Below are 26,558 nucleotides of genomic sequence, written 5' to 3' on the forward strand. Positions count from 1 at the left end.
TGACAAAAAAATACTTCCTTAGAGACGCGTGGGTTTGCACAGAGGGAAGGGTAGGCCACAGCTTATCTCTGACGTCAAGGAACATGCCTATGCGAGAGTATGAAGAGCACGGCCTGTACTGACTGTTCGATTGACGCGCTCAATGATAATTGTGTAGAAAACTTTGAAGAATTGTGTCAGTGTTTCGTTTTCCTCCTTATCTAACGTGTGCAGATCATTTTGTTTCTGAAAGTGTGTGGTGCTGAAAGACGCATTAAATGGACACGCAACATAAATGTACCAAGACGTGTGTAGCATTAACTTCTCAATCAAAGTTGTGATAGAATAGAAACAAACACGTGACATAGGCCTTCTTACACCACCTCTGGTCGGATTCTTTGAATTGCTTTATAATGTAGGCTCATATGATGAATATGATGCCTTTAATCAGGCATCATATTCTCGGATATGCGCCCTGTGTGTTCTGTTCCTGAGCGCCTCCAACTCAAAATAAACCGTCTTTCCAAGGGGTCGCATCAGTCTCTACAAGTTTGACCCTGGAATGCCTGTCGTCAGTTTGCCAGTGGATAGTGAAATGAAACAGTGGGCGACAACGCCCTCTGCTGTCTGTAATGGGTATTATATCGGTGTGCGATTTAGGACGTGACAACGCGCAATACTTTATTCTCAGCCACTTTATTTGAGTTATAGGACAGCCTACATACAGAGACGTATGCTAGGCCTATATGTTGGTTAACGTTTAAGCAAATGAAGAGAAACCAGTGAATCGAATTAAAGTTATGACCTCATAGCACTACTTGGCAAAATCTCTTATTTCAATTGTTTGCATAGGCAGAATTCGATGGGGATTTTATGAAAAATTGCCTATAAGCATGTTTATTTTGTTAAAGCCGATACAAATGAATACCAAGAGTGACTCTAACGAATTTGTCCCCCAAACTATGGCATTGTTGTTTTTACGTCACACATTTCTCTATGAACTTTCATGACATATTCGTGTCATCCACAATGCCTCACACAACCAATGTTTTGGCCACGTGTGGTCGGACAAATGTGCAAGGGTGAGTTCTTGCTGACGGCTGCGGGAACACCGCTGTCTCCAGACGTCTTCTCCAGTGTCGCCTCGGGCTCCGCCCACGAGTCCTTCGGCTGAACGACTCGAGTGGTGGAGCGCTGATCCGTCGGACTTGGCCTAGCAGAGCATGGAGGTAAGAGTTCCGCTTCACTGCACTGTCTTCTGTATAGTTGAGAAAACAACATTTGGTTTGAAATCAGTGGTGCAATCTATAATCAATATATTGTGTGTGCGTGTGTGTGTCTAACTATTTAATGTATGTCATTTATAAACATATATTTATAAAATGTGTTTGATGTAAATTATCTACTGCTGTATTTGTCTTCATATCTCCCTCTATTTATATATATGTATATATATATATATATATATATACATCAATTGTGCATCGTTACTCAAAACGTATGCAAATATATGCTGTACTATATAAAATGTAGATTCACTCATACTTGGAGTACCATCAATGTAATTCAATACAGTACATGAACACTGTACATACCGTACATCCACCCTGACTGATTGGCTGCTTGTGTTTCCCTCAGTTATACTTCACAATAGGAGAACCGTTCCCTGCGATATTCTGATCAATGCAGCTGGACATAAGGCCGACCGTGAAACCAAGAATGGCTGAAGAAACGTCCACCCTTACCAGTGACCAGCTGACGGCCAGTAAGTTCATCTCCAAGAGAAGCATCCGGAAACACCAGGACAAGCAGAAAGCCTCTCTCAGTAGGTTCAGGGGTCACGCCGACCCCAGCGACCCCGGGGTGTTCTACCTCAACCCCCAGACCCCCAAGTGGAACCTGGCGGAGAGGTTAGCCGAGTTGTCCTATGGCGACGAAAAGGCCCGTTGTGGCCAGAACAAACACTACAGCTCCGACCTGCTCGCCTGCCCTGACGACCTCCCCGCCGCTCACGCCAAGACACAACGGGAAGCGGGAAACGGCGACGCCAAAGCTGCTGAGCCGCAGCCCGGTGACACCCCGCCCAGTCAGAAGGCGGCGACGGCCGACCCATCAGACGCTGGCGCCGCCGCCGCCGGCGATGGAGGAGGAGGAGGCCGCGGGGACGGCGTCCTGGAAGGGACGGCGAGCGAGCTCCACAAGGAGCACACGGCCAACAAGGACTCCATGTTCTTCGACTCCTGCGCCGACGGCAAGGTGCCGCGCATCTTTGCGGCGATGAAGAAGCGTGGCGTGGACATCGACAACGAGCAGCGGCGCTTCAAGTGCACGCGCTGCCACTGGGCCTTCAAGAAGTTCTGCAACCTGCAGAGCCACCTGGAGACGCACACGGGCCGCAAGCCGCACGAGTGCGACGTCTGCGGCAAGGCCTACTCCCACCAGGGCACCCTGCAGCAGCACAAGCGGCTGCACACGGGCGAGAGGCCCTACCACTGCCCCTTCTGCGTCAAGACCTACATCTGGTCGTCGGACTACCGCAAGCACATCCGCACGCACACGGGCGAGAAGCCGTATGCCTGCGACACCTGCGGCAAGGACTTTGTGCGCTCGTCGGACCTGCGCAAGCACGAGCGCAACATGCACACCAACGACAAGCCCTTCCCGTGCGCCGAGTGCGGCAAGACGTTCAACAAGCCGCTGTCGCTGAAGCGGCACGAGCGCAAGCACCTGGGCGACAAGCCCTACTGCTGCCTGGACTGCGGCAAGCTGTTCGCCCTGGCCAGCCGCATGGCGGAGCACCAGAAGATCCACCGCGGCGTGCGGCCCTTCGCGTGTGCGGTGTGCCCCAAGAGCTTCACCAAGAGCTCCAACCTGCTGGAGCACCAGGCAATCCACAGCAACGCGCGGCCCCACAAGTGCGAGGACTGCGGCGTGGCGTTCGCCATGGCGTCGCGGCTGGCGCGCCACCGCTACGTGCACGTCGGGGAGCGGGTGCACAGCTGCAGCGGCTGCGGCATGCACTTCGGCCAGCCGGCGTCGCTCAAGGCCCACCAGGAGCAGAGCTGCGGCGGGATGATCTTCGTGTGCACCGAGTGCAACAAGTCCTTCAAATGCGCGGCCAAGCTCATGGAGCACAGGTTGACGCACGAGGAGGGCGTCTGATAGGGGGTTAGACAGCGCAGGTCTCCCCCACGCTCTGTCTCTTCCCCCTCTCAGCCTCAGTCCTCTCCGTAACTGAATGCAACCGAAGCCTCTGTGGTGTTTTATTTAGATGACACATTAAGGTCTCGTACGTTGAATGATGTGAATGTGTGATGTTGAATGCATGATGTCAAACTTATAGACCCATGCCGAGCACTTAAGTCGAATCCCAGGTTGTCACAATGCTGCCTTCAGGGATTTTCTTCGGCAGTCTTCGACATTTGTCTGTGTGTACATAAAAACACGTTATTCACTTCAACTTAACACACACATGCTTACTTGTTTGACCTCATCCTATAGACACAGGGTACTGTAAATAAGTGAAGAGGGAATTTGTTTGATATTTGTTAGCAATATTATTATTATTATTATTTAAAGCGGTGGAGTTGTGTTTTGTACAATGACATTGCAAGCGTATTCCTAGGTGCGCAGTAATGTTCTGGATTCCTGTTGAAGTCTTCATGTGTTTTGGATTACAACACATCACACAAGTGTTAAGTCAATAAAATCATTACAACACAATGGTTTTGAAACTGACAAATGCCAGTTCATCTAATTTTCCTAAACGATAAATGTTTTACCTCATTTTGTTAATGTATAAAGCATAAAGCCTTTTCTCAATAAGTCTAGATTGATCAATTAAAAAAACATAATAATCGCAAAGATAATACTGAATAATATTGGACCACATCTCTTTGAATGCCTGTAGAATAACAACATAGGCCTGCGAATATCCATATCCATTTAATGTCCCCCAGCTTAAAAAGTGTAACACTAACTGTTTGGCATCTTGGATGGTGAACTGTCGGAACATGTGTGCTGGTTGAAGAAGCTGGGGTACCATGCAATAGTGGGTCAAGACCACAACTGGTCCAAGCATGCAGTAACAAAAAAGTTGTAACATCCATATACATATAAATATATAATATTATAATATATATATTATAATATAATATGTATGCAATTATTCCTACATGTCCTGCCTGTTTCTTTGATCATTATAATTACAATTGCAATAATGTTAAGGTTTTCCTCTCAAAGAATAATTATTGGTATTTTTGAAAACTGAAGGAGGCACTACTATAATGTTCAACAATATAGATTATGTTAAAGCTGCAATCAGACATTTTGGCTCGCCGCCTTTGTTTTGATTCAATTATGTTTTGATTGAGTGTCATTGCCCACCGAATGCATGAGAGCCGTGCGATACAATCAAATCCCAATTTAATTAAAACAAAGTAGGGTGCGCAACAATTGCTGATTGCAGCTTTCATTTTCTAACTTTTCTCAACATGATAATGTCAACCTATCTGATGGATCCCCCCTTCAGGACCCCCTGCTTTAGGACACATCCAAAAGAAGGGCCGGCCCATATTCCTCGCGAAGATGTTTGCCCGACTATGCTTCATCTCAGAGCCAGTGTGTCCGGCTGCCATTCCGTCCTGCCGACTCGTGGTAAATGGAGATGGCACCTGCCATGTTGCCAGTCACAGAACTCAAAGTGTAAAGCCTTACATGGAATTTCAGTTATGGCCCAAGTCTTTTTAAAACCGTATTTTTATTCGCTGAATTGAATTAGTGCTGCTCTCATTGACGTCACACCCCTGTGAACACTCAACAATAAAACATTGTAGTAGTTTAACAATATATCCTATTTCAATCTCAGACATTAACATTTAAACACTGTTACAAATTGGTAAACTTTGGTAGGCCACATTGGAGATGTTGTCTCTGTGGGTTGATGGTCTAAAATGTTTGTATCTTGAACATATCAGATGCAAGCCTAACAATGCAAAGACGGGATTAACGGATAAATCAAGGGTACTGGTTGGGGGCCAGACAGAGGGCCATCCAAGCCCCGGCCCCCCGGCCCCCCGGACTGTCCCCATGTGTTGCACCGTTGACTGAGACAGCACACAGTATTTCCCTCTTAAAGCTACGGGCTGCTATTTTTTAGGCAATCAAAAGATCAAATGTTCCGACAAAGCGACCCTCAATAAATTGATTGGATTACTTACCTTAACTGGATTGCTGTTTTCTCCAAATTGCTTCAAATGTATTCCACTTGACAGAGAATGACGACAACATCCCGTACAAAGAAAAACTTTATTACGACACAATTATATGCAGTCTACCCTCTTCTTCTCAAAATAAATAATCAAGAACATTACAGGTTTATTTGTTACACTTTTGTTTTCTAATGATTTGAACGTGATCTGATGATGACAAGAAAACAAAGCATTGAACTATTTATGATTGTGGTATAACCCTCAACTCTTATTAAATAAGAGGTGGGCATCTTTAAGTTGATAAAAAACGTTAACAAAATTAAGTGTAGCAAGTCCAGCAAATTCCTCAATACATCTCTAGCTCTCAACCTCAGATGAGTTCCAAGTCAGACATGGTAATTGGAAGAAGATTTACATCCAACAACACTATTTTCAAGCCAAATCATCCTGGAAAACTACTCAATGTAGGATTACGGTCTCATGTTGTCAACATCTGTTGTCTATATAAAAATACCTTGTCAGGAATTATGTCTTCATTCACAAATACTGCTCCTCCTTCTTGGTCTATATGAACGAGACCCAAAATACATGCATGATGCTCATAGGCAGACATAAGCTTTTCCGGAAGTATAATACTTTCAGCTGTTTTGGGGCAATGTCACGACTTGTGACTTGTGAGTTGTGAGTGGCGACATTGACATGAAAAGTTTCTTCCATGACTGGCTTGCGCGTGTATTTCTGTAACGGTTTGTGCTGCCAAGGTGCGCAAGAACAGGGAGTTTCAAAGGTCATCCAAAAAAAGCCCTACTTGGTGGAGGGGAGGGGAGGGTTGTGGGGCCGGTCGTTGGTGCTGGGCCCTTCCCATCCAAGATGCAGCGTTCCCATGTTCCTTACTGGTGAAGGTCAAAGGGGCCCTTGGAACACAAAAGAACATACAAACCATGGGTCAAAATGAGTCTTGGAACTGTAACACATATCAGCAGATATGTCACGTTTTTGGCTGGACACATTTTTGACTTCCATTACTGTTAAAAGTCTTTTTAATCAACAGAAACATTATTTGCTGGCGTATTAGAAACACAGCGATATATTTAGACGGGAGGTTTAATGTTCGTACGGTTAGATGAAAATGTCCTCGTCAGACACTAGTCCAGATAAACTTGAGATGTAATTAGACACTATGATTAGACCGTTTCCCGCTTGATTCGGTTGGACGTCATTTGCTGTTAACTAAGTATAAATATAACTCTTAGTATGACTTAATGATACACTCAGAAATTCTTTGAATGCACGCAACAGACCCCCCAGGACCAGACACCAGAGGACCAAACACCAGCACCCCACCGGCCCCCACCCCAGAACCAGACACCACCACCCCACCAACGCACCACCCCAGAACCAGACACCACCACCCCACCACCCCAGAACCAGACACCACCACCCCACCAACCCACCACCCCAGAACCAGACACCACCACCCCACCAACGTACCACCCCACCACCCCAGACCAGACACCACCACCCCACCACCATGGACCAGACAACACCACACACCACCATGGACCAGACACCACCACCCACCACCATGGACCAGACACCACCCCACCACCATGGACCAGACACCACCACACACCACCATGGACCAGACACCACCACCCTCCACCATGGACCAGACACCACCACACACCACCATGGACCAGACACCACCACACACCACCATGGACCAGACACCACCACACACCACCATGGACCAGACACCACCACCCTCCACCATGGACCAGACACCACCACCCACCACTATGGACCAGACACCACCACCCTTCCAGCCCAGTCCTGACACCACCACCCCACCACCATGGACCAGAAACCACCACCCACAACCATGGACCAGACACCACCACCCACCACCATGGACCAGACACCACCACCCTTCCAGCCCAGTCCTGACACCACCACCCACCACCATGGACCAGACACCACCACCATGGAACAGACACCACCACCCTTCCAGCCCAGGACCAGACAAGACACAATATGGTTGGTGCAACTAAATCAAAAAAAGAATTGTTATAAAACTGTTGCAGACTATTTTGTGGCGATAAGTAAAGGTTCTGGGGCTGGTAGGTACCTGTGCTTTATGGAGGAGTCATGCCGGTGGACGGTGGGCCGGGATTGAAGCCGCGTTGGTGTTGAGCCCAGTCGTAGGAGCCCCCGGGTGGGGCAGGGGTTTCTGACGCCTTAATCAGAAAAGATCTTTATTAACTGTGGATTGTTACACGTATTAACTGATTAATAGATAATAATAATAAAGAAATAAATAAATAATGAATGCAAAAACATTTCATGAAATCAAATCACGAAATTATAAATTAATAAAGGAAGCACACCGAAGGATTGATACAAATAATCAATGGGCTTTATCCTTACTGTTTGAGAGGGTTTGGCTTGATCTGACATCTCCTTCTGTTCATTGTTGGGCTTGGATTTGAACCATCTACTGAACCAGCCTGCCTTGCTGCCCTGTGGGGATAAAGAATGAAACACTGACGCGCTGAGAGAACATTTTGAAAAACCTTGTTTTATCTATTGTGGACGAAAAACTTGCTCCACTTCAATTTGCTTACCAGTCAGGGAGAGGTGTTGAGGACGCAAAGCTTTTAATACTCAATAACTTGTACAAACATTTAGAAAAGCCGCAAGCCCATGTCAGGCTCTTGTTCGCAGACGTTTCATCGGCATTCAACACGATGCAGCCGCATCTTTTAATAGAAAGGTTGCTAAGTGATTTTAAATTACCTCATCAGATTGCATTATGGATTTGTGCAGTGTGCAGAGAGTGTCTGTAAATGTCCGTTTCTCAGATTCTCTAATTATGTCCACAGGCTCGCCACAAGGGTGTGTCCTTTCGCCCTTACTCTTTATTATGTATACTGACGGATGCAGGAGTAGTCAGGAGGGCAGCAGCTATTTGGTCAAATTTTCTGACGATACCGCGTTACTGTCCCTTCTCCAAGGCTCAGAATCAGACCACGGGAATGCTCTCACTGATTTTATTTCTTGGTGTGATGATAACTTCTTGGACTTAAATGTATCTAAAACCAAGGAACTGATCATTGATTTTAGACGGAACAGAAATACAGCCAAAGAGTGTATCATACATAAGGAAAGTGTGGAAATAGTTACATCTTATAAATATCAGGGTACTATTTTCGATGATCACTTTAAGTGTTACCACTGAGGCTATTGTGAAGCGAGGGCAACAGAGAATTCACCTTCTCCGCAAACTAAATTCCTTTTCTGTAAGTCCTGTCATCCTCTGTCGTTTTTATCAATCTTCTATTGAGAGTCTCCTGAGCTTTTCTTTTATCTGCTGGTTTCACAGCCTCACAGTAAAAGACAGAAACAGCCTGAACAGTATTGTCAACATCTGTTCTAAGATCACCAGAGTTAAACAAAGGGACTTGAGTTCTTTTTGCAATCGGCAAATCATTAAGAAAGCAGCCGGTATTTTGGCTTCTTCTGGTCATGTTCTTAAAAGTGAATTCTCTCTATTGCCATCAGGGCGTCGCTACGCTTTACCTGCTTGCAGAACAAACCGCCATTCCAAGTCGTTCATCCCCTCTGCAATTCGACTACTAAATGCTCCGTAGTTGTGTATGTGTATTTGTTGTTTGTATGTTAGTGTCTGTATTCAAGCTGCTCAAACTAATTGCCCCTAGTGGGATTAATAAAGTTGTCTTGCATTGTATTACATTCGTTTTATCAAAGTGACATAACAATAGATAGGGGTGTGGACTGGGGGCGTGGCTTACAGTATGTGGCTGCATGTTTGTCAGCGTGTTGTGCCCTTGTGAAACAGATCATTAAATCATCACTCACATCTGGTTGTTTGGTGTCGGCTGGTTCTGTAGCCGTCTCCTCTGCAGTCGTTGCCTGTGGAACCCCAGGCCACGTCTCGTCCCTGTTGCCGTTCACCTGATACCCCACCTCAAATTAGACAAGCACCCCATCACAATCTATCGTGAGCTGGGTCCCTTCTCAACATCTATACAGACAATAAAACCCAAGGTCCAGAGAGTGAAGGTCCAACCTAATAGGGGTTTTATTGGTGGGGTTTGAGGGTTTGTATTTGGTTCAAGGGTTAACGGTTCCTATGGGTTTGGTTTAAGGGTTTGGTGGTCAGTTCTAGGTTGGGTAAGTAAGGGTCAGGGGTTTCTATTGGTTGGGTTTTAGGGTTTGGTTTTCCGGTTCTAGGGTTGGAGTGATGGTTAGGGGTTCCTACGGGCTGGATCTCAGGGTTAGGTTATGTGGCTAGGCTAGGGGTGAATATCCTGTCACCTATTTAGCCCCCTGATGCGGACACCAAACCACTACACTGGGGAGAATTCGCTCTACAGAGCAGCCATCTCTTTGTGACTATGCTCTTTCCTTCAGACAACAACCGTTTGGAAAGCCCATCCCTCACCAAGTTTTCTCCGGACACATTCTCCAGAGGAACCATCGGCAGGAACCCTATAAGAAAAACAAAGACAATCTCACAATGTCAAACCCCTATTGTCGCACAGATCAACATCATAAACCCAAGATTTGGGATTTTCAGCAGTACAACATTTGATGGCTTTGTGACTGTAAGCATTTCAACATGCGTTAGCTCCGTGAAAGTATCACGGTATATATTACTGGTATGTACTAGCAGTTAGCACCTGTGGACGGTGTGATGACCTGGGCGGCATTTGAGTGATAATAACCGAGCTGTTGGTCAACGGCTCCGCTAGCAGCTGGAGGTGGAGGAGCAAAGAGCTCTGGTTGAGGTGGAGGAGCATAGAGCTCTGGTTGAGGTGGAGGAGCATAGAGCTCTGGTTGAGGTGGGGGAGCATAGAGCTCTGGTTGAGGTGGGGGAGCATAGAGCTCTGGTTGAGGTGGAGGAGCATAGAGCTCTGGTTGAGGTGGGGGAGCATAGAGCTCTGGTTGAGGTGGAGGAGCATAGAGCTCTGGTTGAGGTGGGGGAGCATAGAGCTCTGGTTGAGGTGGGGGAGCGTGAGGATAAGCTGGTGGTGGAGGAGCATAGGGCTGTGCTGGAGGTGGAGGAGTGTAGGGCTGCGATGGAGAAGGTGGAGCATTAGCCTGGAACCTAGAGAGAGAGAGACCAGAACAGAGTGTTGTCAGTCAGAGTAGAGCAGTGCTATGGCACATAGTATGGTAATAATATGATTATGAATAATATCTCATAATATGAGTAATAATGGTAATGATAATGGTCAAATCAAATTAATTAAATTATTATTATTAAAAAAGACACCAATAGTAATATATTCTTGGATATATTTAAAAAAAATGTTAAAGGATATATTTGCCATGTTAGAGCCAACTAGATATAATATCTGTGTATAGAAATAGTAGATCATTGAGAAGATTGTATTTATTATAGTTGATGGTTACTATGGTAACATGGATAGAGTGAGAACTTGAAAGGCTCAAGCCTATTGGACAGCCCAGGTCCTGTGACCCATATCAAGTCGTTTACCCCGGGTCCTGAGGCTCCCACTCGTCTGTGGGTGGTTGCATGGCTCCACCAGCCCGGCCTGTGGTCTCTGCTCCTCCTTCCCCTCCTTCTGTCCCTCGCTCATAGCGGGGGTAATCCTCTGGGAAGACAACCAAAAATGGGGTGCCTTAATTAGCTTTAGGTGATAACAGCTGAATGTTATCACCTTAATAACGTCATGTTGGACGTCGTTAATCGTTACCTGGTGGTGTACCTGTGTCCTGATTGGCCCGGGTGCTCCCATCAACTGGGGGCAGATAGGCTCCCATGCTGTCATCATTTCCCGTCTTTGGAGAATCACAGGAGAATGTGAGTCAGCATGTTATTTAACACAAGAGGGCGGGGTCATTGGATGAAATCAATGAATTCATATTGTATATCTATAGCTAACTTTTAATTGATTCTGGTAAAAGCATCATGATCTTGTAAAGCTTAAATAGTTACTACTAACAAACCAATTGTAATTACCACCATAATGACCAAGATTAAACATGGATATAATAAATAACTGTGGCATACTAGACTACAATATGGACAAGTATAGAATAGACTACAATAGAAGAGGAGATTATTGTCCTGAACCCAAACAGAACAAATGTAGGATAGACTAGAATAGAATAGAATAGAAGCCAGCCAAGGCTCGGAAACATATATGATAACAAATGTTTTTAATAATATTTAGAATAAATTGTAAAGAGAGAGAGACAGAGAGAGAGAGACAGAGAGAGGGACAGAGGGACAGAGAGACAGAGAGAGAGAGAGCGAGAGAGAGAGAGAGACAGAGAGAGAGAGAGAGAGAGAGAGAGAGAGAGAGAGAGAGAGAGAGAGAGAGAGAGAGAGAGAGAGAGAGAGAGAGAGAGAGACAGAGAGACAGAGAGACAGAGAGAGAGAGAGACAGAGAGAGACAGAGAGAGAGAGAGAGAGAGAGAGAGAGAGAGAGAGAGAGAGAGAGAGAGAGAGAGAGAGAGAGTATGGGGGAGGGAGGAAGGACTGTGAGGAAGGCAGTGGAGGCAGTGGGGAGGTGAGGAAGGACTATAGGGGAGGGAGGCTGGACTGTGGGCATGGCATGTCGTGGCATGCTGAAGGGCCCCAGGGGGTCGTGACCTGCAAGCCTTGGAGCCTGAGACGCAGCTGTTGCAGCCAGCTGGGGTCACATGTAGCTCCCCCACAGGACTCGCCGCTCAACTGGCCCTCGCAGTGCTTCAGCCTGTCAGCCAACTGGCAGGGAGAAACACAACAACGTTATGATATAATATGTTCCGAAAGAGAAACTTCACGATATATTACGATAGAATATGTTTCAAAACAAAAGGTTATGATACCATAAGATACACTACCTTATGATGCAATACATTCGTAAACAAAAGGTTACGATACCTTATAAATGCGTTCCGATTCAACAGGTTATGATACGTTACGTATGTTCACAAAAAAGGTCACGAGAGCAAGACAATACATTACAATACAAGAGGTTCTCAAACAAAAGTTTATGATTTGTTTCGGTAAGATACGTTCCGAAATGGTTTCCGAAAAGTAACGATGCATAACACAATGAAATGTAACGCTATGATATGTTATACCCAGCAATATGCTACGTAACGATATATCACAATCCATTATGATGTGACCCACCACCATAAGACTTTGACAAAACAGACCAATATAAAAATAATCTTAATAAAAGGTAAAGCTATATAAATGCCATAAATATACTGTATACATGCACACATACCAATGCATCACCTTTAGGGTATTTCTGTCATTCTTATACCTTGATAACCTCCCCGGTCAGGACGAGCTGGGGCTCATTATGTCTTAGGATGCTCTGACCAATCAGCTCGCAGTAATGGTATGCCTGCGATGCAAGGCCCCAGTCCAGCAGCCTGGTGGCGTACAGCAACTTATACACCTGTCCACAGCACAGGGTTTCAGAGTCTCACAGGGTTAATTATAGTCCCTTGACGGTCTTGCACACACCATGTCCTCCGACAACATTCTGACACTCCGGACTCAAACCGTGTGTTTAAAACATTTATTATTTCAACGGTTTCTATTTCAAATGTGTTAAATACAGATTTTGGTGGTAGCTTTGTGCTGCCTTTTTATAGTGAAAGCTTAAAAAAGTTAATAGGACCAATAACATATTCATGAACATTCCAGTGTTCCCAAAATGTAAGAGTGAGGTCAGTGGTCTTTCAGGGTGTCACATTTCTATTTACAGTAAAGTGTACAGTAGGGAGGCCTCCAGCTCTCATGTATAAACAAATGTATGACCAACACTCTTTCTTAATATTCGGCATTAGCATTTTCAAATTATGAAACTACTTAATATGGTTAAACAGTAATTAAAAAATGTAATATAATGTATAATATTAATAAACACATTATTTTAATAAAGTTGTTTCACTTCTTAAGCACTTAAACACAAAGCAAAAAAATAAGGGGGGATTTTGATTTGAATATTACCTGAAATGTTGGAATAGAAAAATGTTTTCCTCCTAGATTTTGGCTGTATTCAAATACCTCTGTGCACTGAATGGCCGCATTCTGGGCAAACTTTGAAAAGGACAATCTAAAGAGAAACAAACAAACTGTTACCTTTTCAAGTTAGCCTACGGAGTAACCAGCAACAAACTCTTAGCTTTTGACAGTAACTTTAAAGTTAGCATGATAACCTTTATCATATAAATCAAGAAGAGATAGCTTCTATAACAACATAAAATGTTGTATTTGAATGTATGTTTGTGACGTGAAGGTCATTTTGTGTTGTGTTTCTGTGGCTCCGGGAAGTGCCCATCGTGGCTCACCTGTGGCTGGAGCCCAGGAGAACTAGCCGGTCAGTCTTTTGAGTGAAGAACCCAAAGTGGACATAGGCCGTCAGGTAGCAGACGTGAGCTGCGTGGAGCAGACCTCTTGAGGCTAGCCAAGACAATCAAATTGTCACCATCAGTGGTACACATAATGCAATTCAGATTTTATCATTTTCTTCTCAGAAAATCTTGGCCTGGTACGTTAGAAATTAACTTGAAATATCCGATTCATTTCAAAGCAGTGTATGTCATTGTTATTTCAATGTATCATTGAAATAACAATGATACATTGTTATTTCAATATAGTACTACTTTTAGTAGAGCTATATTATATAGTAGTACTATTAAAAGTACTACTACTTTTAGTAGTCGTACTAGTGGTAGTACTAGTAATAGTAGCATCATCATGATACCCATTTTCTTATCTCTGCACCCGTTACCTAGGGTGTCTCCCATGGCAACAACCGCCTTCTTCTGTACGTTGGGATCCGCCGTCTCATTGGCCAGCATGACGGCCAGGTGGGGCTTCCAGTCCCCCCACTTCTCCTGCCCACAACACTGCATACACACACACACACACACACACACACACACACACACACACACACACACACACACACACACACATACACACACACACACACACACACACACACACACACACACACACACACACACACACACACACACACAAACAGGTCAAATGGGCAAAACTATAAGAAGGTGTGAATGTTCAAGATGTTGCAGAGGGTAGGTGAGTGTTAATGGCGTTACCGTGGATACTGCAGGAGTTTTCCCAGAGAGCAGCTGGAAGAGCGTTTGGAGGGGGTCGCTTAAGGTCAACTGACCGGTGAACCTGAGGAAATACAAGGTCAACGATAGAGACTTGATAACCGCTCAGGCCGGGGATGAAGTTGTCGAAATGAATAGTGGTTAGGGGGTAAGGGTGTCACTGCCAAAAGTTTGGGGTTTGTACCCAAATGCAAAATGCCCTTACCCTACCGGCTCATTAATGACACGTATGTGGAAAGATCTGTTGCCTTATTTAATATTTATATAATTGTATCATTTTCTATGTTGTCTTTCAAATCATTAAATAGCAAATAGTAAGTGAGATATTACAAGCAAACACTGTCAAAAACCCACAGCTGGTCCGCAAAAGTGTTGATTCAAATGTTACACCTCCTTATATAAAATTGGGACAGAAGTCACACATAATATTAGCACCAAACACTGGCAACCGCCCCAGACACTTTTGCTCTGCCAAAGTATGGTCACTGGATGTCCTGATCACTCCTAGAGCTCCTGTTTCAATGTTCAAATCCATCGAAAGCAGACTCGGCAGAATTCCAGGTTCAGAACCACTCAACGTCTTGCCAGGGTAGGCAGTTAATTTCAGAAGATTATTTTGTCATATATAAAAAATGTACATCTCGACAGCAATCAATAAATCAAATCCTCCGAAAGAAACAAATGATACAATTGGATGTATGTGGCTGTTGCAGGCCTGTAATAAACCGGTCAAATCATTTCATTTTTGACAAAATACAAATTGGAAGTCTGTAACTTGTCTGTCTAGCTAGTCACCTGTTGTCGGGGTGAGACTGAAGGCATAAGTTGGATACATTTTTTAGATAATGTCAAAATCAAGCTGACTCTTGCCGGTGTCTACAAACTGCCTTCCCTTGCTTTAATCAGATTTAATTTTCTCCCACCCCCTCCGCCCAGCGCATTCATTCGTCCGCCCTGTGGGTCAGACATGCGCAGGCCCCCGCACGTGGAACAGGGGGACGCCAGAATAGGCGGTCAGCGTATTGGATTACATGGTGATTTGGCCGGAGTATAAATCTAAGGGTCGGTGTTGTGGATGAGTGCTTCGCCATATCCATGACAGGGGCTTCTTGGCTGCAGACCTTGTCCTAGTGACACCAGGCCCCACATGGCACCCCGAGTGCTTTGAGGGGTTTGAGGACGGGGAGGGGGGGCGGATGGACTCACCCGGAGGGAGAGGGCTTGCTCTAGCTCCGGGGGTGTGAACATATCTTTATTTAACGCCTCAATCACTTATTTGTGTGTATTTATAGTCCGGAGCAGCCCAACAAGAGGCAGGATCACGGACTGACATTCTGCTGGCCCACGGAAGCCGTGCTTGGACGCTGGTCCTTATTGTAATGTTTTTACAAACTCCTGAAGAATCCAGGCGCTCAGAAGCAGTCCTGTCATCCGGGTGCTGAAGGCTTAACGTGTTAAAATGCTGTTATTTATGGGACTTTGAATGGCCTGTCCGGTGATCATTTACAATCTGTGCTGTTGTAAATGTCAGTAATTTATTTAAAATCCTGAAGTAAGTTCAGTAAGTAAGTCACTTGAATGTGACACATACCCCCTTGCATGACCAATAGTTAATGTGGTCATTTGGTATTTTAAAGGAATGAAAGACTTATTTCAAATGAATAAATGGATGAGAGGGAGGCAACCCTGTTATGTATTGAACAACAATACAGATTTCATGGATGTGTTCTCTATTTATATTTTCTCGAAGACCTATTTTAAAAGAATGAATGCCAAATGCTATTATTACACAACAATCCAGGTTGAATTGTACCATTTTCTTTTCAGTGCGTGAGAGTGCTTGTTACTTCATTATAGACACTACAGTTTGAGCAGTCTTCTTCACAGACAAGAGCTTAACCGGCTTAATAACCTACTAAGGATAAGGCTATAGTATGGGATAGTGCAGAGGCTGGTTTTTGATCCCCAATGTCTGTTTTGATCCCCAAGGTCCCCCTTCGGCTACTCAAAGAATATGCCTAACCTAGGCACCCTGAGGAATATGTCCCTAGCCCTACCTGCTCCCAATCTGAATTCACTGTGAGTCGCTTGGATGGAAGTGTCTCCTACATTACATAGTAGTAAAGCTAGCTTAACTGGTCTACCTGTTCAGTACGGTGGTGTAGGAGCGGTTGTCCATCTTGCTGGCCAGAAACAGCGCGTGTCCCCATAACTCACTGTTCATGGCCGACTCTAAAGCCTCCTATTACAGAATAACAGAGGAGTATTCAGAAATCAGTGTGTGAAATTTAGCTCAATTTACAACCCGCTAATCCTAAATCTTTGAAAGGGGAGGGAAAAAATATCCAAAACTATCTAGGAAAGATAACAAAACCTTATAAGAAGAGGTCTTAATTAGAAGAAAGCCTTCTAATATATAATATGTCATTATGATATAAACATTATTTATTATATGAAACATTTTAAGAGTGAGAAATATTACTGTTGTTTTTTTAAGACTTTACCGTCGATTGCATTTATATACATATATATATATTTCTTAACTCTTATTTCTGCCCTGCACTTTCTGGTCTAATTCCTGGATTTCCAAGATGGGGATATTAAAGTACATCTAAACTTCATCTTATCAGCAATGGTTCTGGCAATAATTCAACCATATAAAAGGGAATTAAAAAATAACATTTCCACAAATGGTGTTTGAAGCTATGTTTGTGAAGTGAGGTCATCCTAGCGGGCTTCGACAGCCAATCATATGGCAGGTGATGTCAAGCACCTTCTTCCTCCCGGCCAATAGCAGCGATGTGTATTTGTCCAGGGCCACCTTCGAGCTCTCTGCACTGGAGTGGGTCGCAGTGCCGGTGAGAAGGTCGTCTCCAACAACACAGGGCACCGTGACAGGGGCCGGGCCCTCGCTGAAGTCAATCAGCATCGGAGCCCGGCTGTCAGGCCTTTCCTCGCTGGACGGGTTCTGGAGCAGCAACTCGGCAATATCAGATCCAACTATTTGCTGGAGGCAGTAAATAAAGGGCTATTAGTGTCATATAGAATGACGAGATGAGCTGTTTTTCGGTCAGTTTCACGGCAAGTCAGGAGGTGTAGTGTTCCCCCCCCCTGCTGAACCATCAACACGCGATATCTCAGGGCCACTCACTCCGTTCTGCCTGCAAAGCAGAATCAGCAGCTTCCACAAGAGGGCGGCCGAGGCGCTGTCCTGGGGGACGTCTCGCAAGCTCGCGGCTGCCCTCTTGTGGGCGAACTCCATAGCGTCGACTTTGTGCAAGTCTTCCCTTCAGGTGAGGTGGAGAGGTAGATGAGGTAGAGGAGACTGATGGTTATCATGTCGTCGTATAAATATTACTTTGAATTGTTATGCAAAAGCCTACTTTCATTGAAAACATAATTTAGAAATAGTACAAAATGGACACGTGGACAAGAAATTAATTAACAGAAAATGTTGCATCTTTTTAAACTTAATAGATGATGATGCTATTGAACATGTAGGCCTTATATAGGGAAAGTATATAGGATACACAAAAAAGTATTGTATCAGATGTTTTTTCTACTTTCACTATCAAACAGAAGCACTGTCAAACAAGGGCAAATTATTAAAGAATGAAATACAATACAATTACCTGGTTAAAGGCCCAGGGAAGTTCCTCAAGTCCTGTTGTTCTTGGGTCTCCCCGAGAATAACCTGTAGTGAAAAAACTGTCGTTATGACATTCAAATAAAACCTTGGGTGCTGGGCATTCATTCACTTGTCAAGTTGTCGCGTCTGTTATGGTGGATTATTACCTCCAGACTGTGGATCTCTAGCTGGTTCTCTTTGGTGGACAAACCCGGGCTGACCCGGAGCAGTTGGCCTGCAGTACCGAAACTGACCACCGCGTGAGGGATTGCGTACTTCAGAGGAGCGACAGGAACGGGTTCTATAGAGAGAGAGGGACAATCAAATAATCACTACACATTTGCAAACGTTTTTTTTTTTTACCATATTTTCATTCAATGGCATCCTGCTATATTTACTATTTTTTATGTTTATTATTATTGTGTGATTTAGAAGCTTTCATCATCATGCTACATAAAGGTAGACTCGGGTGAGCCTTTCGGGCATGAACTCAGAACCTTTTGGCTGGGAGTCGAAAAAACCCTAATCACTTTCTGAGGTTTTCTTATTCTGCATCTAAGTTGTTTTTCTTCATCTGGTTTCTGAGCGATCCTCCATTAAATGTTTTAAGTCTGAGTTAATTCCACTTTGTGGAATTAACCACAAGTGGTTCAAACCACTTTGTAAATATACTGTCTTGCTCTACCACTGAAGTGTTTAACTGTATGTTGTGTCCTGTGTGTCTACCTGGATCAAAACAAGAAGGAGGAGGAGGAAGGAGAGACTGAGAGTCAACATCGATCTGGTCAGCTCCGTTCATGTACTGGCTCAGCTCGTAGCCGCTGGATGACAAGCCTGAGGCCTTGGAATATTCCAGAGAGTTGGTACTGGTCAGGGGCAGGCCTGGGGTTCTGGAATGTTCTGAGAGCCGGGTCGAGGCCGGGGGCTCTGCGACCTCTCTGGGATCATAGTAGTGACCCTGGTCTGTCAGCTGGTCAGACCTGATGGGTAGAACACAGATTGTGATGATAACGGGTGAGCCGCAAAGCATATATGTGAGAGGGTGTAAGAGCTACTTTCAAAATCAAAAAAGTGTCATGATTGTGTATTTAGGTTATTTGTTTGCGCACAAAATATCTATTTAGAATTGTCAATAAAAAAAACATTGTGAAAATGTGATACTGACCTGTAGTATTCTGAATTGGAATACCCAGAATGCATCTGTTCATACGTCCTGTCCTGGTACCGCCGTGAGTCATTGGAAACATGTTGCCCACCATCTTGGAATTGACACAAATAAACAGCAATAAAGTGATAGATTAAAATAGAATATATAGTGTAGTTTTATGTTCGATTAGAATACAATATATTCTCTAACATTGTTATATACAAGATCGGATCAGATCGGGTTAGATTTATGTTATATTATGTTAGATTATTTCCGATCAGATTAGATTCGATCATACCTGGGCCTCTCCGCTGTCCCCAGTACGGGTCGTGGTCGTACTGATTATAATAATCTCTGTATTCCCATTGTTGAGGAGGGTATTCGTACCCGGGCCTGGAATGCAAACTTGTGTTTACAATATGTGAAATTGTATTCATAACATTAAACATTTCCGCATTGATTTAAATTGTAATATATTAATATATTAATTGATTGACTAAATACCCCAAAATCCAAGAGCTTCTCAACCCAAGTTTCCAACAAAAAAAAAATACTTGGAACATATAGTAGCCTACAGGAGCTATAGGCCCATCAATTGATTTTTTACGTTTTTAACAAGATTAGACCAGCGTTTTTCCAACTTGTTGTAGAGGACAAAGTAAACAAAAAGCTAACACCATCACACACCTTGCTTGATCTTGTTGATCATATCCATACTGTCCCCCATACTGTCCTCTGGGGTCATTATACTCTGGTCTGTGAGGGGAGCTGGTGAAATAATCTCTGTGATGAGCCTCTGGGTAGCCCATGGACCTCTCCCTCTCCCTCGGATCGGGTGGCGGGTACTTAGGGCTCCTGTCCGGGTAGGGAGACCTGCTAGCGTCGCCTTGGGCCTTGTGGTGATCGTGGCGCCCTCTGGTGTCCATGGTGCGTTACAGCGTCTTCATGCTTTGAAAAATCCCAACCAGAGTTTTTTCCGAGTCTTATTCAAATGTTTTTCTCTTGTATTTACGAAGGAAGCTAGCGATCGTTATTTACTGACAGAGCGCGAATAACGGAGTTTTAGGCCAACTCAAGACAGATAACGTAAGCCTATGCGATTTTACTTTTAAACGAATCTGTCGAGATCCCTTATCTTTGCAAGTATGACTAACTAACTGACAATCATTTAAACTGCAAATTGAAAACACGTGTATAAAAGATATACCGCTCGGCTACTCACAGTTTAGCCCTGCAGCTCCACCGGAGGTGATAGTCAAAGTACAGTCGCGACTGCCACATCAATATAAACGACTGATACAGGAGCCACAGTTGGCTAAAACGATAACATCATGGCAGGGGTAAAGTTCACCGGCAGAGTCCAATCCAGGTTAACCCACGCATGCACACAATGATATCACGCGATACATGAAATACAGACCATAAACAGGATTCACTCTCTGCCACTAGGTCCCCTGTGTCCCGCCGTTTCTGACCTTCATCCCACAACACGTCTTTTCAGCTCATCTGGTCCAGCCGGAGAAGTTCAGCACCACGCCTTGCGTTTGACAGCTGCAGTGATTCACCGAGAGCCAGAATGAAAACAAACAAAGTGTGGTTTTATTTTTGAGAGTCAACATGCTGACAATTTTCATGACGTTGTTCTTTTTCTGGTGACTACGCATGAGAACAGACTTAAAGAATGACCGGTAAAAAAGCCGCCTGAAGGGAGTGAGAGCAAGCGGGCGGGAGTGTCGTCTTGCCACGTTGTCTGAAAAAAGAAATGCGGGCGGGAGGAGGAACAACCATCGTCACACTTTCACACTATTTCAATATAAGTTTGACGTACAACTCCAACAATTAGAGGATGTCTGAGGACGTCAGACCTCTGAGCCATTTCTATTTATTTTTTTGTCTCTTAAACTTCCCAGCCACTGCGTGGATATGATATGTCCTACAGCGCTTTCCATAGGCCTACCTACCTTATTGTTCAAGCATATTTGAAAATAATAAACATTTTGGAAACTATATATGTAAGAGTTATGATTAAAGCTACTATTTTGTGATGCTCATAAATAGCCATAGCCTACATAAAGTATACGGCTAGGTCTAGCGGGGAAACATACGGTCACGACGTCGCCCCAGATAACCTCTTAAAAACCTCTTGTAAAGAGGTCACGTCTCTGCAACATCAAGGTAGAACCTCGTCACGACGATGACGCCGGGACGTCACGCTGTGAGCTGAGGTCATACCCGCGTTGTCACCTCTGGCGAACCCCGGTCTGCCTGTTTACATTCACAGAGGGCTGGCGCTGTTTATGTGAAACCATGGTTCCTAGGGTTAGTGGAGCTAACAAAGCTTTTTGAATCTTGAATCTTGAATCTATTTTTAGTAGGCCAATCGACGATGAAGGCCATTTGCCAGATAATAACAATTGGCTCATATAGTATAGTAATGGGAATTGGTCAGCAGATAGACCCCTGCTGCTCAAAAAAGGAAATGTGATGTCTCTATTTCAGACGTAATCGTTGTATAGAACGTAGGCTTATGTTTGTCCTAGGCTGATGTAATTGCTTTAATTATTGATGCTTAAATGTATTTAGTCCTATGCGTTATAGAATAAAGAACAGAAACTCTGTAGCTTTCCCTTTTTGCAGTAAAACTACACCAACAGCACATCTAAAATAATATACCCAATACAACAACACAATAACGTGTTAGGATAGAGTTTAAGCCCTCTAAATAAATTATCTTGTCCCATTGTCTATGATGTATTTAGTGTGTTCAGCAGTTGATTTGTGGATCCCAATGCGTTGTATTGCCACCAGGCGTCGCTGTTGCACACAAAGTGTGTCCTGAAAACAAAGAGGCATACACATGGCCAATAAGATCAGGTTATGCAAATTAGCTCCAAGAAAAACGGCCTCTTGTAAGCAGAAGAGCAGAAGCAGGAACGTGTCCCGTGTTCAGTCGCGACTTGCTGCAGTCTCACACGTTTCGCTTGACAGTTGCACTGGGCTTCCACAATCTGCAGATACACTTTTTCCTCGGAATACTTTATCGACACCCAGCAGCACGGATGTGCAATATGACATTTGAAACCTGTGGAGGCATCTCTTCAGAAAGGTATGTGTTTATAATATTCCATGTTGTGGAATGAACGCAATTTGTTTGTCCTGCTATTTCTACGCACTACATAGATGTAGGGATTTGGGTTTTGAACTTTTGAAATCCCAAAGACTTCAGCAACTTTTAATGTGTGCTAGTAACCAGATGTATGCATATTAATCCATATTTTAACGAATATTGTAAGACCGTATTAGTAAGAAAAATAAGTAGTGGGACGTTTAAGTGCGTTAGCAAATATCCATGGCAACTGTGTTGCAGCACTTGTGTTATAACAAGCAGGATCATGTTTATTTTCCTTCTGGCTTTTATTGTCCGACCTGCCTCATATGTTAAAAATAGAATCATCTTCTCCTTGTAGGATGGAAACGGTGTCAAAGGCAATCGAGGAGATTCTCAGCTCTGCCTTGCCCCAGGGATGCGTCACCGCCGGCGTTTACGAAGCAGCCAAATCTCTCAATGCGTAAGTGAAAAAAATTGCATTGATAAACCAATACGAAACATGCAAATGATACCCGACAATAGCCTCAGGAATGCAGTGTCGGGTGTGGAATGTTTAAATACTGGGCTTTGGTCCCTCGGTGACGCACCAAGGCGAGGCGTGTTTTACTGACTCCTATGTGCGTGTCTGCGCGCTGCTTTAACAGGGACCCAGACAACGTGGTCCTGTGTCTGCTTGCGACGGACGAGGAGCACGCGGGAGACGTTGCCCTGCAGATCCACTTCACGCTCATCCAGGCCTTCTGCTGCGAAAACGACATCAACATCGTGCGAGTGAGCAACATGCGGCGCCTTGCCGAGATCTTGGGAGAGAGCAAGCTGGGGGGAGAGCCCGAAGACCTGCACTGTGTTTTAGTAACGGTGAGTCAGGGGAACACTTACAGATCTACTGTTCGTATAATACATGCACGATGGTTTCCCGTCACGGATATTAGTCAACATCTATTCCATTTCCATGTTATTTGTTGGTGCTATAATGAGGGGGGGGGGGGGGGTTGCAGCAATCTTTTTCATGCAGTGAGTTTTGCCACCCAAGGGGGTATGCTAGGGGGGCCTGATCAATGTTGTAGTTCATGTTTGTAGTTTCATCAAAGACAATGCATGCTCCATGCAGTATGCATTGCATGCATGGCATGGGGCATGTGATGCATGCTCCACCCTCCTCTTCTCAGAAGGAAAAATATACTTAGTCTGCCTACTTCCTGTAAGACAGAATTCCAGCACCCTCTCTCGGTTTCGGTTGACAAGGTCATGTCATTGAGTTTGTCAATGTAATCACTCTTATCTGTGATGTCACGTATCTAAATGTCTTTGTTTGGCTCTCCACAGAATCCCCCCTCCACTTTGTGGAAGGACCCTGCGTTGGGAAAGGTGAACACGTTCTGCAAAGACTGCCGGTGTCTGGACCAGTGGCTTCCTGTCATCAACCTGCCCGACCGATGACCGCGACGTACACACAGGGCAGCACGACACCATGTACGTGCGCACGCAAAAAACAGTGTGCCTCGGAGGAAGGAAACGAAACACAAACTTCATTAGACCCCGGCTAACGGTCCCAGCTCTCAGTTATCCGTTATCCGTTTTCCGTCTCCGGGAATACTCAAGCAATCGGTTTCCAGGGCAACGAGGAATAGCGGTGGGAGGAGGAGCGACAGGTGGATGGAATACCAACGAAGGAAGAGATAAAGAATAAGGAAAATATAAAAGCGCCGGGTCAGCGCGGAGATACCGCGCCAAGAAGGATGACTCAGCGCTTACAAGGAGTCACAGGATCTGGCAAGCATGACTGTGCATTTGCGGGAACACATGTCTTTGCGGGATACCGGAGCATGTGATCTGGCACGACGCACGTGGAAGGACACTCAAGGAATGCAGACAGCGAGAGGTGGCGGGAGAGAGCGAGAGAGACAAAGAGGGAGAAGGGACATAGAGAGAGACAGATAGAGAGCTGCTGAACTTGATAGACTCCAAGAACCAGCCTGGAATGTTCCAGTTGAACACTAAGGACACTTAGTGTTTTTTTTAACAGATGCCTTAAAAAACGTTAATTTAATGTTTTCTTCATGTGACCAGCAGACATTTTGATAATTTAAGAAACAAGTCTTAACACGCTGTAAAAGGAGCCATGCATCTCATTGATCTACTTTTAAGCAATAATTTATTGGATAAACTGTATTTATTTTGCGCAGTAGTCTGACCAGCCTGTCCATAATAATATAAAAATGTAATAAAATGTTCTTAAAGTGAAGTTTTGATTTGCTTTGTTTTTATCTTGCTTGTGTCGATAATTATCAGATGGTTATCTAATACTATAAATGGTATCCTTATTTTTTTAACTCTGGGTAATTACTAGCATTAAGATTCTGGCCTAATTGGGTGACCTACACAATTCATACAAACCACCAACAGCTGCCTTGGATGCTAAGTTTCTTTGGTTTTTTCATGAGTCTTGTTGGGTTCATTTAAGGTCTAAGCAAAAACCGGAGGCCTGATATTCTAATGTTAAGAAGACAAAGCGTCTTTCCACCCTTTAATTTACTAACTCTTACCAAATATAGGTTTTTTTCTGCGTCAGCGAATCTGACTGTTGGCATACTCACAAAAATAGCAGGTCGACCTCGCAGCTGGGCCTAAAATACTCTGTGAGAAAGGGGGGGATTTTTCTCAGGTTTCCCAGAGGCAAAGCCTCTTACAGAAAGGTCATAGAACAATGAACGCACGCCTGGACCATGGTTAACCAGAGCTCTGCAGAAAGACCTGGACTACGCTATCCGGCATTCCTCTTTTTAGCCCCTTATTCCTGGCCAGGGTCGAAGGGTTGGGAGAGGGATGGCGGGGGTGTAGTATCGGTGGTGGTGGTGGTTGTGTGGAGGGGGGGGGGGTGTTGGTGGTGTGTAGTACCCTATTGCTGACAATGGGCTAGAGGCAGGGAGGGGCCCGGAAAGGGGAACCCGTTACACCAGTGGTGAAACCACCATTACAGGGTCTGGCAGACGCAGACACACACACACACACACACACACACACACACACACACACACACACACACACACACACACACACACACACACACACACACACACACACACACACACACACACACACACACACACACACACACACACACACACAATCATTCGCACCTACGTGGGAAGATTAGGGTCTTCAATTAGCCAGCCCTGCAGGTTCCTGGAGGAGAGAGCAGGGAACCAGAGCCCTGGGATGAGTCCCAGGAGAGCATCCCCACAGACAGGTCCCCAGAGGCTTCAAACCCACCACACACTGAGCATTTCATCCATCAGCCAAGCAGATAATTAAACAGCACATCCCCCACAGGCCGATTGCAACCAGATCTACTGTACATCAGGAGAAATTAGAGAACATGCTTGAATGATTCTGCAATTGCACGTTGAGATAAAACAAAGGCACAGCTGCCATTCAAAGGTGAGATACGTTAATATAAAGACGTAGGGAGGAGGAGGAGGAGGGGGTGCAAACAGGATATCGAGAGGGAGGAGGAGTACGGGGAGGGTGGAGGAGAAAGGGACAGGGAGGAGGACTACGGGGACGGTAGAGGAGTAGGGGGAGGGAGGAGAAGTAGGGGGGGGGAGGGTGAAGGAGGCGATGGGAAAAAAAAAAGGCACCGCGTCTGATTGTCCAGTAACACTTGCTCATAATGTCTACGACTATTGGGACCGAGAAAATGTGCAGAGACAGGACTTAACTGGAAACACGAAGTGGAGGGAGGCGGGGGGGGAGGTGGAGGAAGGTGGGGGGACGGGGACGGGGACGGGAAGGCAGCAGTGACGTCACCATGTGGGTGACTCGCACACGAGTCATCCACATGGTTCCATTGAACCGATGTCAGCAGATTCTGCGGCATCCAGGAAGAGGTATACGTCAAACAAGGGAACGTTTTTTTTGCAACACAACAACAACAGGTGTGCCAAGGTCACGGCTGGCCTGCACTGATTGGCCGATGGACATCGCAGGTTGAGAAGGTAAAAAAGGTGAAAGGTACAGTGTGTTAATGCGCCCCCCCCCCCTACACACACACACTCACACACACACACACACACGCACTGAATTAAAAACCGGAGATTGCAAAAGACCAGCAAATATTATATTATCGTTCAATAAACAGTGACAAACTGACTGGACGAGTTTCGTAATCTGTGGTCAGAACTGTTGGCCAACCTCAGTTATATGGAGAGCAGCCTGGAATCTATAGAAAGCAGGATTTAATCTCTAGAAAGCAGGGCTGAGATGTCTTTGTCGAGCACGGTGCTGTGCAAAGTAAGCTGAGCTACTGGAAGCATGAGCAATGAAAAACAGGTCCATGTT

At 44.9% G+C, this 26,558-nt stretch overlaps 3 protein-coding genes across 7 annotated transcripts; 2 read left to right on the plus strand and 1 right to left on the minus strand.

Moving 5' to 3' along the window:
• The first annotated feature begins 1,101 nt into the window (after positions 1–1,101).
• On the plus strand, positions 1,102–4,147 carry znf648 (zinc finger protein 648). Its single transcript, XM_056603532.1, has 2 exons — positions 1,102–1,208; positions 1,618–4,147. Exon 2 carries the CDS (start codon positions 1,663–1,665, stop codon positions 3,139–3,141), a length of 1,479 nt encoding a protein of 492 aa, XP_056459507.1. The 5' UTR covers positions 1,102–1,208; positions 1,618–1,662; the 3' UTR covers positions 3,142–4,147.
• sec16b (SEC16 homolog B, endoplasmic reticulum export factor) lies at positions 4,147–20,830 on the minus strand. Of its 5 annotated transcripts, none has more exons than XM_056603529.1 (24): positions 20,584–20,830; positions 19,796–20,056; positions 19,407–19,501; positions 19,127–19,220; positions 18,688–18,941; positions 18,129–18,262; positions 17,966–18,027; positions 17,485–17,620; positions 17,107–17,340; positions 16,478–16,575; positions 14,316–14,397; positions 13,982–14,099; positions 13,539–13,650; positions 13,198–13,303; positions 12,503–12,640; positions 11,836–11,949; positions 10,934–11,018; positions 10,714–10,831; positions 9,893–10,320; positions 9,655–9,701; positions 9,069–9,176; positions 7,617–7,709; positions 7,318–7,426; positions 4,147–6,103 (listed from the first exon to the last, which is right to left on the minus strand). In XM_056603529.1, exons 2-23 carry the CDS (start codon positions 20,032–20,034, stop codon positions 7,325–7,327), a joined length of 2,997 nt encoding a protein of 998 aa, XP_056459504.1. In that variant the 5' UTR covers positions 20,035–20,056; positions 20,584–20,830; the 3' UTR covers positions 4,147–6,103; positions 7,318–7,324. The 5 variants fall into 5 exon arrangements, with proteins under 5 accessions (XP_056459504.1, XP_056459503.1, XP_056459506.1 ...); XM_056603528.1 differs by having other exon boundaries at positions 20,529–20,830; XM_056603531.1 differs by lacking the exon at positions 20,584–20,830 and adding an exon at positions 20,331–20,520 and having other exon boundaries at positions 10,946–11,018.
• gadd45ab (growth arrest and DNA-damage-inducible, alpha, b) lies at positions 20,306–24,927 on the plus strand. The gene is made up of 4 exons (XM_056603533.1): positions 20,306–22,214; positions 22,576–22,677; positions 22,862–23,075; positions 23,544–24,927. Exons 1-4 carry the CDS (start codon positions 22,168–22,170, stop codon positions 23,655–23,657), a joined length of 477 nt encoding a protein of 158 aa, XP_056459508.1. The 5' UTR covers positions 20,306–22,167; the 3' UTR covers positions 23,658–24,927.
• Positions 24,928–26,558: the final 1,631 nt, after the last annotated feature.

Source organism: Gadus chalcogrammus, chromosome 12, assembly GCF_026213295.1.
Source record: "Gadus chalcogrammus isolate NIFS_2021 chromosome 12, NIFS_Gcha_1.0, whole genome shotgun sequence".
In the NCBI taxonomy this organism is placed as follows: Eukaryota; Metazoa; Chordata; class Actinopteri; order Gadiformes; family Gadidae; genus Gadus; species Gadus chalcogrammus.